Source organism: Cyanistes caeruleus, chromosome 1 (assembly GCF_971803275.1).
Source record: "Cyanistes caeruleus chromosome 1, bCyaCae1.hap1.1, whole genome shotgun sequence".
In the NCBI taxonomy this organism is placed as follows: domain Eukaryota; kingdom Metazoa; phylum Chordata; class Aves; order Passeriformes; family Paridae; genus Cyanistes; species Cyanistes caeruleus.
This window is the reverse complement of record NC_141701.1, coordinates 37,430,538-37,446,740: the sequence shown is the minus strand read 5'-3', so window position 1 is coordinate 37,446,740 and position 16,203 is coordinate 37,430,538. Positions and strand designations below refer to the sequence as shown.

Below are 16,203 nucleotides of genomic sequence, written 5' to 3'. Positions count from 1 at the left end.
AAAGCCACGTGATTTCCTTTTACACTTCATTTTTTTTCAGGTCCCTAAACTTAATAGCAAAGATATATAATGAAACCTTGATTAGTTCAGTGCTACTTGGACTGATGCACACAAAACTGAAAAGATCTTCCGATAAATAATTCAATTAGGTGTAGGGAAACAAGAATTGTTTCTTCTTTGAGATACACTGTGTCAGGAGTCACAGCTCTTCCTCAGTGCTTGAGTGTCCATAATTAGTATGGCCCTACAGTGAGGACTATTACTTTGCATTAAAAATTCCATCATTTGGGAATTAAAACTGCAGATTATTTTGTGAAGCAAAGCTGAGATAAATCTTATTATATAGAACAAATCTTTATAAGTATTGACAAATGTAATAAAATTTAAAACATGAAAGCAAAAGGGAAATTTTAACATTTCAATTCCATCATTGTAAAGGAAACTCTTTCATGCTTAAAATTCAAACTCAGTGTGTCAAGTAATTTCACTGTTACAGACTTGAATTACCTGCACTGGCCTGAGGGCATTATTCACTCTCTGAGAAAAATTGTACTTTAATATTGCTACAATTTTCCCAAGTAATTTTTATGCAGAAGCTGGGATGAATTTGAAACATCCATTTCAAGATTAAAGTGACGACACTTGGTTACCGCAGAGAACCATGTAATTGAGAATTGGTTTTAGGAATATGCCCAAAATTAAATATGGGAATAAGAAAATAATATTTTAAAAATTAATCAATGTTTTGGGGTTTTTGTTTAACTTCTGGGATGCAGATATTAAGTAGGGTTATAAAATACAAATAAACCCTTACTTCAAAAATGTTTAGATGCATACACTATATCGAATGCTTATGCTATATGGAAAGACCATGAAATGTCCTAGTCAATTTAATAATTTCTATCATATGCAGGAGGGAGGATAATCTTTTCACATAGTTTCAATGGATTTCTTTTTTGGATTATCAATCTTTTTTATGGGTTATCTGCTGCCTGATCATTTGTTACTTCACATGAAACTGGAGACTGGACCCTGAGCATGCTCTGAATGGGATTAACTCCACAACATAGCCTGATAGGAACTAGCAAGGGCAAGAATTTAAAGTGTAAATAAATATCCTTACCCAAAACAGTTTATCAAAACCCTTTTAGCAGCATGCTTTCCAGATGAAACCCCAGAAGAATATGTTATTCTGTAGCTTTGAAGAAATATGAAGATAGAAAATCAGAGGCTTTTATATGATGTATTTCAACAGTAAATAGGGTAATGGGGAATACCCAATGTTTCTATTATTTAAATAAAGTTATTTGTGGAAAACTAGTGGAAAAAATTTCTTATGTTAGAAAGGAGTAGTATTTATTGAAGAAAGCAATCAAACAGATTATTTTCTTGAAGATTCCCCAGACTTTCTCTCCTATTACCTGCATTAAAGTGGGACCACTTCTTTTCAAAGTCAACCATAAAGCTGGTGCCTCAGCTCATTACTTTCAATTTCAATTTGTCTTAGAATAATAAAATTGTTTAAGTTAGAAAAGACCTTCAAGATCATCATGTTCAACTATTAACCCAGCATTGCCAAGTCCACCCCTAAACCATGTCACTCAAATCACATCTACGCATCTTAAATGCCTTTAGGAATGGTGACTCAACCACTTCCCTGGACTTTTACTCTCTTTGAATCTCATTGCCACATTTTTCATTATAGCAAAACAGCCTTTAACTAAGTATAATAATGATTAGGAGTAACTGTTGAGCATTAAGGGGATTTATTTTGTAACTGATAGAGGCTGGGGGAACATGACATGAGAAGTTTTAATAACTGAAGCAGGGTTAATGCAGGTTCATATTTCTCTTATGTCATCCTCAAATTCTTGCTCTGTGAGTCAACACAGGTGGAAAAGAAGCAGCAACTACTTTGATGAATAAAATACAAAGAATTAACCATGACGGAATTTAATTTGTTTCCTCTTGCACCTTCACTGGAGTTGGCCAGAACTCAGTCTTGTTGGGAAAGAACAGCATCATAAAAAAAGAAAAAAAGAAAAAAAAAAAGGGTGCCTCCTTCCACAACTACTACCCTGTAGTAGTGAGGGTGAAAAGATCCACCAAGGATGGCTGGTCTTCTAGAGACATGGTGAGAAATCAACCAGTAAAACTCAGTAACTGGGGAAATATACCACATAACCAAAGCATGTAGTGCTCTTCCTCACTGCAGCAGGATGAATTTAAAGCTACAAGAAGTAATTGTGATGTAAATGGGCATCATGATTCACTGCCTGGGTAGTGGTGAATGACTTTCTTGTTTTCTATTGTTTTGTTTGCATGAATGCCTTTTGCTTTACCTATCAACTGTCTTTGCTTCAACCCACAAATTCTCTCACTTTTATCCTTCTGAGTCTCTCTCCCATCCCACCATGTCAAAGTGACTGAGCAGCTTGTGGGGCTTGGTTGCCAGCTGGAGTTAAACCATGACATAACCAAACTATTATACACAGGATGAAAAAGATATTACAGTGTCAAAATTTACAATTATGACAACGTATCATAACATTAGCTAAAATTAAGTGCATTTTCTACTTTAGCTAAATTATTTCAAAGTTTTGACTTTTCTGCTAAGTTTTTACTTACCTGACTGAAGATTCATCACTGTTCTTCCTCTTCTGCTACTGAAATGCAGCCCTGATGACTCGGTCACTAAGCGGCTGAGTTGGTCTGAAGTTATCTCCTAGGATTCCATCAGAGCCCTCTAAAAGTTCAGCACCTTTAACATGAGTCCTCAGTCTTCGAAATTCCTCTATCTGAAAGACAGAAAAACAGAAATGAAGAAGCTGGGACGCATTCTTCACCATGGGACTAATGATCAAAACCAGCCTTGTCCAGCCAATTCCACAGCTTTGAAATCTGGAGTGTTCAGGTGCCATATAGTAAGGTCAGTAATTAATAACATCAATAACATTTTAAAATAGTTATCAGCACTGGCAAAACACTTGAGATACAGAGAAAAACAAGAACTCTTATGCACATGGTTTGACAAACTTAACCTCTGCCTATTCACAACTTCTTTTAGGATCTACAACCATCTTGGCCATTGCAGATTATATTCTATGAATCAGCATGACTGCTGTGTGTTTAGAGTAGTAATTCTGGTCTTCTTCAAAGAAGTGCATTTCAGGAATAACTTGCTTGACTACAAATTGTTTGAAAATTCTCCTAGTGATTTATTTACTGCCTGAAACTCTTGTTATCTTCTAAATCAGAAGAATACTGAACAGATTCTTAGTTTTAGAGGATGTCTGTTGACATTTTATATGGAAAAATACAGTTTTTGTGATCAAAACAAAATACTGCTTCAAAAGATCTGTACGTGTTGACAGTCAGAAAGTCAAATACAGTAAAGAGTAAATATAAAATATTTCAGTTGAGCCAAAACAAATATGTTTCTTGCTTATAGACTCTTTTTAGATTTTTCTAAATCTAAATCTGGTGTAGGGAAGAATATGAGCAGCTTCCATCTCCATCCCTGGTATTAGCATCAAGTGCAGCATGATAAAACACTTCTCCTTACTGTTCACCAGTGCTGAGTAGTGTCTGTTACTTTAAATAGTTACAACTACTAGAAAAAATTATGTTTCCTTGATTTATTCACAAGCTCTCTTAGCTGGATACAGCAAATATACTTAATGGATGACTCCACAAAAGCCTCAGCCTTTGTAATTGTACTGACCCTGTGATGCTTCACTATGCAGTTCATCCCTAACTTGAAACTGAAGATACACAGAAAGTAAAATGGAGCCTACACAATCATTTTCACATCTAAAACATTACAGAGATAATTTCTCCATGAAAAACACCCTAGGAAATATTATAGAGAGAATGTAAGCATGATTACAGAATTAAATTAAATGAGGTACTAAACAGCAGGTAATGACATTTTTATTCTTATCCTGCCTCCTTCCAGAGAATACTTTCTTACTGCAACCTGGAACACAACTGCCCTCATTGCTATTTTCCACTCTATAGCAGTACTGATACAGACTTATTTACTTGATTTAGAGGCTAGCTTAGTTCTTCTCTGCTTCATTTTCCTCAAAAAAACAGAGTGCTTGGAAATCAACTCAGCTTCTGGCAGCTGAGATATAAGGCAAGAGCTTAGACTGCAAAAATGAAAAAAGCTCCTTGAAGGTGCTTTTAGAGACAGAATCCTGTTATGGAAGATTTTTGTTGTTGTTGTTTACTTAAAACAAACTGAAAACAAACCCACTACCAGCTTGGAACTGAAAAAGTCTTCAGAACTCAAGAGCTGGTAAATCACTGAAGTCGTTTTGTAAAAGCATCCTCTTTCACCATCTGAATCAACTCTGGCAAGTCTGAGATAATTGCAGTTTAGGAAGGAGCACTTTACAAAAATGTGGCTTTTGTTTGATCTTGTGAGAATGAGATACTTCAAACAAACACAGATGAAGGAGAGGAAAGAGCAGACTCTCTGCAAAGCTGGCATTTGTGAGCTGTCTCCTACAGTAACTACAAATGCACCGTCCCAGTTCCCACAGTGAAGTTTTTCTCCAGGAGGTACTCCTCACAAAGCAGCTTCCAGTTTCTTCAGTCAGGAGAGTAGAACTGACCTGATCTCTGTGCCTGCTCTTTAGTCTTTAGGAAAGTCAAAAATTGTAGCCCTGCTCCAAGGGGGAATTTCTTCTGAGATCAACAGCCTCCTTGTTTAGCTGTTCCTTCTGTGGTTGAGACTGCCAGGACAGAGACCCTCTGCACACATGGTGGTTTGCTCTACTCGTGAGAAGTACTTCTCCCTGGGACCCTACCTGTGCCAAAACTATTTTCCTTATTACATTTCCATGTGGCAAAGTAGTATGTGTGCCCTGCTCATCCTGTTTCACCACTTATCATCTCCTTCCAACCCTTCATAAGCCAATGCTATGGAGTATACCCTGCAGGACTGCCAATGAAACAGATTTTTAGAGGCATATGGCTAAGCACCCTTGGATATCCACACACATTTACCAGGAATAGCCACTTTAAAAAGTTCTTCTCCTGCCCAGAAGACACAAAGGATGACCTATGCCTGTTCACACTGAAATTTGATAGTAACTTCTAACCAGTGTAGAGGCAAATCCACAATGTGAACAGTTGCATTTCGACTGAGTAAAACAGTTCATGTTCATGTTGTGTAGAATTTTTTTTTACCACTCATTGTGTTCAGATCCTGAATACCATGTTCTTCTGTTTCACTTATATATTTGCTGAAGAATAAAGCACACAAAACTAAGAATTTGCATGTTTTCTATAAACATTTCCTTCATATGAGGCATAGAAATATTATCCTTCTGTTTGACAATTTCACATGTCTCCATGACACCTTCCAGGAACACAGACCTACTTCCCAACACCCAGAACACCATGAAGATCTGAGTGCTTTATCTTACAGTTTACATAAATTTTGCACAATTTCCACTACAGCTCCATATGCTAGTTACTATTTCTGTCCTTTGGCAGTTTTTGATTCTGAATGAGGTAGACAAAAGGTCTAGAGACCATGCCATTCAATAAAAGACCAGTTAACTCTGACAATGAATACAGCAGAATGACAGCTCCTTCTGCATCATTGTTTAAAATCCCTACTCTGAGTGCCTTAGACAGTGCACTCATTCTGGGCTTCAGTGAACCACAAAGCAGATTATTCACAAATGTCCCATTTTTTAAAATATAGCAGAGAGAAGCACAACCAAGTCTTTTTCAATTATTTCCTGCTTTTTACTGGCCTAATAAGAGTTTTCTCCCACTGGATTTCAGCAGTGTATATGCTTGTGTGAGGTTTCTCACGAAAAGAATCAACACTGTTATTTCTGGGCAGTGCATTTCAACATAAGTCAAATGAGGATGACAAAAATCACAATAGGAGGACAGGAATATGCACAGAATGACCCACAAAGGACTTTTTTGATGCAAGTCTCATGACAAAGAAAATTACTTCCAGTAAGGAAACAGCATTTCTCAGGATTCCAGGAAAGCACATCCTGAATGCTGCAGTCCTGAATTACTCTTTTGCTATTCGTATAAACAGCACACTCAGATCTCCTTTCACTTAACATTGACTTAATTCAGTAGCACACAACTCATCAGCTGAACTTTACCATCTTAGAATGTCTTCAGGAAAAAAAAAAGGTTCTCTACTTTGCAATGGTCAGCATATTGTGACTGTCAGAACAGTAATTTCATTACTTCAAAATAACAAAATGTGAAAATATTTTATGAGTGTGACCATGAAGTAGAATGGCAGTTTTATTCATTTATTTGCCCTTATGACCCGCACTTCGTAAAGCTGATCAATATTGCTGTGTTAATTGCAGAAAATTAGCATCTTGTCTCCAATATATGACCTAGTTTGATCAGAGGAAAGAATTAAAACCTATTCCATATTATATTATGTAATTCTTTATTTGCTTAATATTGACACTCAGAACTTGATTATTGCATGGTCTGAAAAATGAAAGTATCCTTGAATTTGTCTCTCACTGGCTATAACCACAGATGTTACTTGTATTTTTATAAAGCACTTGGCATTTCATTAGCATCCCAAAGAAGAAGGTTCTACAAGGTAATGACTCATGTAAAAATAATGTATTTAAACCCATTAGAAATGCATTTGCACCAAAATCTATGATTTAATACTACAAGCTGGCTCAAAAAAATTAAATGCCTCTACCAGCCTTCCATGGAAGATTCAGAATGGTATATCCTATACTACATCCTCTTATTTTCCATAGACAAAAGCCCTTGCATTTCTAATCTCTCCTTAATCTCTCCTGGGCAACCTGCTCTAGATGAACCCACTTTAGCAGGGCATTTGGAATAGATGATCTCCAGAGGTCACTTCCAACCCAAATCATTCTGCGGTTCTGTGATTAAATGAAATCTCTCATAGGCACTCATGCCCACATGCACAAAATAGGCCAGTTATATCACTGCAGCCAAAATGCTAATTACAATTTAAAATCTTGGAATTTTAGGCTATAGCAAAATATTCTAGAACCAGCAAAATCTTATTTTGGGCATCATGGAGAGCTCACAACACCTTTCAATTTATGAATCCCAGAATCATCTGCTCTCGCTTATCCCATATTTATTCTTCATATATATATATTAATTTTATTGACGTACTTTTCATTGACATCTGAAAGAAATATATGATGAAATATAATTTTTTTAACCCACCTTGGCAAAAGGCTTTCAAGTTCTTAATAATTATCTTTCCTGCACAACCTTAACTTTAATGCTGCAATCATAAATATCACTGAGGAATTTTTTTCTAGTTGATACTTATCTATGATAAGCATAGGGGATCATCCTGGCATAAGTCTGCTCCAATCCATCACTCGACTCCAGTGCCACTTCTCACCCACATACAGTGCCAGTGGGAGGGAAAAGCTGCTCCATGACTTGTATGCCCTTCATCACTGCAATGGTTTTGGATTGGGTTTACACCTATCAAAGGAATGCAGCAACACAAACCAGCTACCCCTCACCTAAAAAAGGCCATGGTTGTGAATATCAGTCTTTGCCCCTGCACTATGGGTCTTTTCTCCAGGCATAATATTCCCTTCAGGAGTCTTATCCCCTTCACGCAACATTCCAACATCCTGCTGTCTAGTGGCAAATTAGTACATAGTAATACTAACTAAAGTTGCACTTCTTAATTCCTCTTTTGTTCATCCTCTTGCTGTCTCCCACTACATGTGGATGGTATAAACTCAGCTCTCCTCTGTACACTGATTGGATTAAAAGGGAATAGAGACCACAAAATCTGAAACTAATAATATCATACTATGTCTCAGTGTAATAGCTGTGAACTTTGTACATCTGCTTAAGTCCCCTAATTTATCAATATCATATCTGGACAATTAGCTGACAAGTTACAAAATACACTCTGTCTTTAAAAGTTATTCTGAATCTCATAATGCTAACAGAATGCTGTTTACTCAATAGTAAGTAACGTATTTACTCAGTAGTAAGCACCCACAACTCTTACCTTTTCATAAACAAATAACAGATTCATGATGGGATGCATTTAAGTTGCAGCTACCAGACAAAGAACTTATTGGGAGCTATTGCTTTTATCCTATGATTAGAACTAGTTCAGTTTCCATAAAACAAGAAATGCCACCAATTTTAAATTGTCAAAATATTGTGCTGGCATCACTAGCAAGGTTTTAAATTATTAAAGCTGAAATAATTTAAATCTGAATTTATCACCTTTTATACTTTTCTCACATGCTTCAGAGCAGGCAATGAAAATGAATGCATTCAGCTTCAAGGATTCTAGGTAGTTTCACTTAAATGAAACACACATTCCTCCAGCTGGGATTCACAGACTGTGGGAGAATAATCATCAGGAGTTTTCTTTGTTTTTACTGGGATTATTTGTAGACAGATTTGAAAAGTTTTACATAGAAAGGCTCACAACTGTTAGATTTAATTTAAGAAAAAAACCCCAAACATTTGAAAATACATATGTGTGGAATCAAATTTAAATAGGTAGTTTCCATTTGACATTTATTATGAAATGGAATTAAAAAAGGGCCAGGTAAATTAAATGTAGTTCAATGCAGTCTAGCCAGTCTGTACTACATTAAGATTTTTCATTCTCCAGGACGTAGTGCCTCCCTGTGCTTTTTTGTTCCCTTAACATTAAAAAGCAGTGATATTTGAAAGCTTACAATTACAAAGAATTGAAATTCTTTTGCCCATTGAGTTCCCTCTTTCTTCTTCGTTCACTTAAATATAAGAATTATTTTAAATGCAGATGATAAATGATAACAAGGTTTTTCATCTCTGACCTTTGCGTTGCTTTCAGTGACTCAAAAGGTTTAACCTTTACTTGAAAAGCCATGTACTGATCTAATGGGATCTTTAAGGAGAACAGACATAACGTTCTGATACATACTTTTGCACGCAATAACCTTTAGCTCATAACCATATTCCAAGGTCACTTTAAGCACAGCTGTTACCTGCACTTGGGACACAGTCAAAGGATAGCGAAATAATATCCAGGTGACACCTTCACTGCAGGGGGGAATGGTTAGAGAGCCCTCATACACCCAGTAGTCACGCAGAAGAGGGTCTGAAATCAAAAGAAATGTGGAATTTTAATGACATTAAGGAAGTTGATGGTGTCTTTCAGTTATGACAGCTGTGGGCTCACTCGCATGATTTAGTTAGTAAGCAGAAGATAAGGTGTGAATTTATAACCTGCCAAGCACCGCCCACTGCTTCTACACATGAATGTATATGAGCTTGTGGTCATTATATTACAGTCAGTTACCCTGCAGATGAGCATTTTAGATGTTAAAATGCCACTTTGTAGATGTGAAAAATAACAAGCGCACAGCTCTTTAACACGGCAAATAAGAAATGTTACTGGAATAAAAGAATTCCTGTTAATGTCAAAAGCTAAAAGAGACATTGAATTTTGAAGGTGGAGGGTCTGCAGTGATTGAATTTTAACTTGCTTCTACATTAGGGCTATGTCTCAAGAATGAATTTTATTTCATTCTTTAGAAAAAAAAAATCAATGAAAACTCAGCTGAAGAAAAACTTTTCACTTTGCAGTTCTGGAGACATATTTTTTGACATTAACTGGTGCTTCCTACCTTTGTAAAAGTGAGTTGAATTTCAGAGGGGGAAAAACATCAAAGTTTCTGTTATAATTACATATTTTTTTAAGTTCATGTATTTTCTAATAGGTTTATAAATAGTTAGAATAAACAATTTTCACTGCAGAAAATGTAAAGTATTTTGTCCATGCAGAGTTTTAACTCTACATACAACACATTTGATTTTAATTATTATTTTAATTATTTTAATTTTAATTTCTCATAGATTCCAATCACACTACATTTCATAAGTGAGACAACACAGTGCTCTCCTTTGCTGCTGTAGGCCATACAGCCTAAAAAGTACGGAGAGGAAACTGCCTGACTGTAAAAGAGGGGACAAGAAACAAACCTAGTGTGAAACTGGAGACAGAGGGTGGTTAATCATGGCATGGAGAGCCAGGGAAAAGGTTGTGACTAGCTTGACAAGGACAGAATGGGAGACTGGAAACAAATAAACCTGAATGGTTGAACTAACCTGTTACTGTCATTTCACTACTAGCTCAGAGGAATATCAGTAGAATTAAATCTTGCTAATGAAGTCTTTGATTGTCAGTAAATGGATTTTGTTTTGTTGCTGTAATTTTCTTTCTCAGCTAGGAAATTATGTAGCAAATCCATTGACAGGAATAATCATTGATTGCATAATCAAACACTCAATATTTAAGAACTGCAAGAATTAATTCAGCCCATCCTGTGCATTGTGATACAGTGTTGTTACATGATCAGGTCTTTTCTGAAGAACCTTTCAGCGTTTACTTGCAAAGACAGATGACTCTGTTTTGAAGAGTACATAATATTATTTAGAATTCTCAGTACAATATGAGGCATTTAGTCTTCTTTTTCCCATGCTATTGAAATCCTGCTTGTTAGAATATTTTTTCATTTTTCACATTTCTAATACACTCACTTCTCCAGTGCCTGAGGGCTTAAGTGAATTAATTTATCCTCCCATACCCTTGAGTGGTGAGGAAGGATAGATTATCCCCTCACTTTAAAGCTGGGGAACTGAGGCAGAGAAGATGAGGCCAAATGCATCTATTCATTTGAGGTGTTCAATATGACATGCTTAGAACCTGATTTCTCAGAGTATTTAACTTTCTGTGGCACATAATACAGTCAGAGCACTGCTCCCATTGACTTCTCTTGGTGGTGTAAGCACTCAGCACTTCTGCAAATCAGACCCCATGATCTCAAGTCGGGCACCTAGAAAATGAGGAGCACGTAGTTAGAGATTAGTTATGAAAAATTTTATGTGACTTGATCAGCATCAAACAGGAACTGTGAGGCAGGGGTCCTGTAAAAAATAACTTACGGTCATAAAATCAGGTGATGTTTCGTAATGGATATGTATGAGAGGCACAGGCTCCCTTAATTCCTGCAATTCCTAATTGCTGAGCACTTGACTTTGCAACCTAGACAATATTCTTTTGATATAATTAATGTCTCTTAATGTAGACCTGGACTACTTTGAAAAATTAAAGATCTTGCCACTAGGACAGAGTTTAGCTTGTTCTTTTTAATTTTTTTTTTTTAAAAAAAGTCACATTTCTTACTGTTACTCTTTAACTTTCAAACGTAAGTTTGAATTTGCCTCCTTTCGTCATTTCTCCTTTTATGCTATACAACTGTCATTGCATAATGGCACTGCCTTTTGCTTCTGCCAAACAAACTACCTTGTTAAGTGGGTAGCCTTACACTCCCCAGTTTATCCCAAGTAGAGAAAGAATTACACACAGCTGTCTCTCTAGAGGGGCTGGTAAATCCTCAACAAAGCTGGCCACGGTATTGTCAGCAGCGCACAGACTACGGTAACACATCCCACTCACATGACAAAGGTGCAGATTTACAGTAAATTCCAGTGGGACTTCACCACTATCCCTGTTAGGATGTGCATTACCAAAATGCATTACCACCTTATGGGACACACTCAGGCTTGCAGTTTAGGCTAGGCTTTAGATTAAGATTGTCTCAGCCTCTGCAATCAGCTACTAATCCACACATGCGAAAGTAAGCAAAGGCACCTACCTGGCAATAAAGAGTTGGGATTAAAACAGGGTATTGTTTTGGACTTTCCCTGAAAAAATGAATACAAATCAATCTCATCACTAGCTTCTAATTAAAATGCTGATGAATGCCGAGATAAAACACGTTCTGTGCTCTTATAACATTAAGCCTTGAATTCCTGTGGAAAGCAACCTCACTGATAGCCCCCATTTCAGCATCATTGCATTTGTCCTTGCAGGTACACAAACAAATATTTTTATTCTATTTTTTTTATTTCATTTTCAAGCTTATCCCAGCAATTTGTCAACCTTCTGCCTTTAGCACCTGGACTTCTTTCAGGTCCCAGCCTTGAAATTCTCTATATGAAATTCAGAAGTTTCATACAAAAAAAGTTAAAAAAAACAAGGGCTAAAATGAGCCTTACTTAACTGACTTTTAATAAAGTAATGTTGGTTCCACATATTTAATACATGAAAACGTTACGTATGCCAAAGTGTGTTTGATTCTGACCCTTTGAAAGTCACCATTATAACACAGTCACACAATGGTGAGGCCTTTCTTGACCTTCCTCTGCTTGGCTGTTGTCTCAGTAATGTAATTAGAGATCCATACCCTATTGTTTTCTCTGACATTTTCATAAATAAAGAGTTTATAATATTTAACATTATGACTGAAGTTTACCATATATTATTTGACTAAAAGATTTAGATTCCTTTCTAATTTTTCTGCACTTCAGTGAAGTGAATGGTAATCTCTTCAGATCAAGAAAAAAATGTGTCATTAATACACCTCAAAATCCTTTTAAAATCAAAGGTATGCATGATTATTTCTATGTTACAGATCATGAAGCAAAGAGATGGAAATAACTTGCTCAAGGTCATTTAAGATAGCGTCAACATTCTGGAGAGCACACAAATCTCTGTCCTGCTACGATTACTATCTGTCCTTCAAGATCCCCACACATAATCCACTTGACAAGTTGGTATTGTGTTTTTGCTAATTTCCCTGCAAGTTAATATGGGTGCTGAGTTCATCTATTCTTCTCTACAAATTAAAACCAGGTAAGTTTGGAGATATGGCTGCGGGTATTCACAAAGCACATTGCAGTGCTTGCACTCACACCGGCTCCATGAAAATTACTGAAAAGGCAGGACTTGCAAGCAGTTGTTGGTATAGATCAAACTTTCTGGCCACCAGAAAAAGAAATAAATACAAAAAATATATATTAGCTGAATACTATTATCTGAATAAAATGCTGAGGTTTTCATGTTGGCCACCAAATTATGGCCTATACATGTGGTTTTACTACAGAAATATCTGAAATCTTTCTCTTGGCTCCATACAAACCCTTTGCTCACTGTGTCTCTGGTCATTAAAGGAAGCATTGCTTCAAAAATGCCTTACCTTGTACTGGATGTCCTGAAGAATTTCAGTTACAGCCTTTAGGCCCACGTGCTCTTTTCCTATCTAAAATACAGCAAGCAAAGATGAGTTTCAGTATCTTGGTATTTCAGAAACTGTGAGGCAAAACACAGGTCAAGCAGAACAGTAAGTACTATAGCTGCTTTCAGTTTAGCTACACAACCTTGTGTTAATCAAACACACTGAGACATGACAACTCCAAAAAATTAAATCATTATAAAACCACCAGCCAAAAGTAAACAGGGCTTATATAACTTTAAAGCAGAGACAGAAACCCACAGAAAAAAAAAGAGTCATAATTAAGTCTGGTAGGTTTTGATTAACCCTGTTTTGCAGCACCTATCCTATGTGGAGTCAAAATCATGCAGTACTGTGGCATATAAATGCCAAGGATACAGTTTGCACTTAGGTTTTTGTCAGGAAAGTGCACAGAAAGAACAGAGTGAGCAAGCATAACAGACACTTTTGAATTTGTTCCCATAGCGTTGCAAATCTGGCCCAAGGTATCTCTGAAGCTCAGGGGAGTTTTTTCCTGCCTGCAGAGTGCAGAACAGCAGATTCCCTCTCTCCCAGCATCTCTGGGATCACGCCAGGGAAAGCCGGGCTCCCAGCAGGCTGCAGCACTGCCTCTGCTAATCGCCTGTAAGGCACAGAAGATGGGGCTCTAAAGAAACACACTGAGATAAGAGATTCTAATTTTATATGGACGTTGCTCACTCTGCACATTAAACTCAGCTGCTTCTGACACAAATCACCCATTCCAGGATCCCAGTTTTACCTTCAGAACGAAATCAGAAGAGGCAGAATGCCTCTTGATCCACTTGATTTCTTTGCCAACATGTACAAAAGAGAGGTGAAGAAATAAGCCAGTACGAGTGAGAATGGGAGAGCTATACCCTGAAAAATTTGTTTGCTTTTTGTTTTTCTTGGAATAGAATGACACAGTAGCCACTGGAAGGAAACAACTGAATGGCAACAAAAGGTACTTTGTTATTTCTAGGAATTTAAGAGCATTTTCTTTTGTTTCAGAATGGAATTTCAATTCCAAACCTTCAAAGTGAATAAAGGATATTGAAGTCACTTCAAAGATGCTGCTTTTAAATTAATAATCCCCAAGGGCTGTCACTTAGATCAGTGAAAATATTTTCACTGACCTTAAAATAAGGTATTTTGAGAACTGTGGTACAAAATTATTTTTCTGTGCCTTTACCAAGAAAAAAATGATCACCAAATTTCCTCTCCCTGTTCCTTTAATAAACAGCTTAAAAATTATTTTTCCTTGGTCAATTGTAATTATATGATTCCTTTCTTGGCTAATGAAAAAGCCTTTTTGGAATGCTTAAGAACACCGAAGTGGGTGAGAGACCAGAAATGGAAAACGTATCATTGAAGTTTCATATTTATTTAAGAACTTTTATATATAACTTTCTAACTGACTTGAAGGTTACCTCTGCTGGAATAAGGTGACTTACATAAGCAATTATCACACAGCCCTCTAGGACACAAAGCTGAAGACTTCCTAACTTCCATTTTTAGAAGTTCTATCTGAGTGTTGAGGCAGTAACCAATGTACCTTTAAATTCAGAGGTAAAGCTCAAAGGCACTCATAAACTCGTTATGAAATACAAAAAATTAATAATATCACTGTGAAAGAAAACCCATTTGATCTAAGCATGAACTCTAAACCTCTTCCTCCAAACCCATTTAAATAAAACAGCCATTTCTCATGAGGAAGATGAGAATCTGGTGTTTGAGGACTAAAACTGAAAATCTTTATAGGGTGCAGACCTTGAAAAACCTTCAACAGCAATTAGACTATAGTGCTAACTTCCCAGATTTCATTATGCCATGTCCCCAGGAAGCTTTAAGCCTTCCCATTGCAGGCTTTTCTGGGGGTCTCTGCCAAGTCTTGTTAACACTCTCAGTCTCTGAAGGAGTAATATTCCACCTGGCATTTGTCCTGTGTGAAGAAACACACTTGTCCCTGTGTTCAGGAAAGCACAAATCCACTCCCAGTTTTCAGCAGTGCCAATGGGTTAGTAGGTCTCTTTTTTAATCTTTCCTCCTCTCCTTTATTTCCTCCTGTCTATTTCCTCAACCCCCCCAAACATCAGACCCAGCCAGCAATTAATAGAAATACATCACAGAGATAGTGAAGCACTTGTCCCTCCTGACAGCTCTCATTCTGCCCTCAGAGGAATGAAGACTGGATGTCTGCTTATAGCCAGTCACAGAAAGATGCTTAACTATGTATTATCCCTTCTTTAACTAACATACTTCCAATATCCTGTTTAAACAAGAACTGATTGCTTAGCACACATATAAAAGACATGACTAAAAAATACCTTTCAAATAGAATACCAGCAGTCATGCATTGTTTTCTTTTATGAAATCATTAAAAATTAAATAACACGGAAAGGACCTCATTATCCTCAGACAAATGACAGTGCATCATAACAAGTGTAACACAGGAAACTTACCTGCACAAACAAAGCAATAATAGCTATGCCGTGCTTCTTCCCTACTGCCTCATCAATGCTGCTGTACAGTGTGGAGTTCCAGTGCATTAGATGAAGCTAGAACAAAGCAGTGCAAATAGAGCGATAGAGAAATATGTTTTGTAATTTAAAACACCAGCAATTAACATCAATTAACAAAGCCTCAGCATGTTGTGTGTGTGCATGCATGACATATGTGCATGCTCATGGCTCTGCATGCAGGGGTAAGTGGATTTACTGTTGTAAATATCAGGGATAACAAGAAAAAAAACAGATAAAGTTGCAGATAAAGTGATGTACAGCCAGTTTACAAAAATCTTCATCAAAAGTGTGAGTGACTATAGTAATGATGACTTAACAACTCACTCAATCTCAATACTGAAAAAATGTCAGCTAATGAAATCCACCAACGTTGCCTTTCAGCCAGCTAGCTCTCTCCCAAGGTAGGAGAATTATTATGGACACAGGCTGTCCAAACACACGTCTGACTGACTGACTGTACTATCATAACGCCACTTGTCTCACACACTACCTCCCAAGACAAATCATTCAAATGTCAGTAGTAAGAGTAGAAGTGATTTCAGGAAAGGTTAAACACAGAGAAAGTCAAG

General features: G+C 36.8%; 1 protein-coding gene across 3 annotated transcripts in view; it reads right to left on the bottom strand.

The window, feature by feature from the left end:
* The window catches only part of CA8 (carbonic anhydrase 8 (inactive)), a 49,914-nt gene that overhangs the window by 11,007 nt on the left and 22,704 nt on the right, over window positions 1-16,203 (bottom strand). Inside the window, exons 4-8 of one of the 3 annotated variants that reach the window (XM_086887227.1) lie at window positions 15,575-15,670; window positions 13,077-13,139; window positions 11,694-11,742; window positions 9,021-9,133; window positions 2,629-2,798 (exon numbers count right to left, since the gene is read on the bottom strand). In XM_086887227.1, the coding sequence (XP_086743353.1) occupies window positions 2,664-2,798; window positions 9,021-9,133; window positions 11,694-11,742; window positions 13,077-13,139; window positions 15,575-15,670 (456 nt within the window). In that variant the 3' untranslated portion in view covers window positions 2,629-2,663. The remainder of the gene's footprint in view (window positions 1-2,628; window positions 2,799-9,020; window positions 9,134-11,693; window positions 11,743-13,076; window positions 13,140-15,574; window positions 15,671-16,203) is intronic. The other 2 variants (XM_086887206.1, XM_086887216.1) reach the window with 2 other exon arrangements.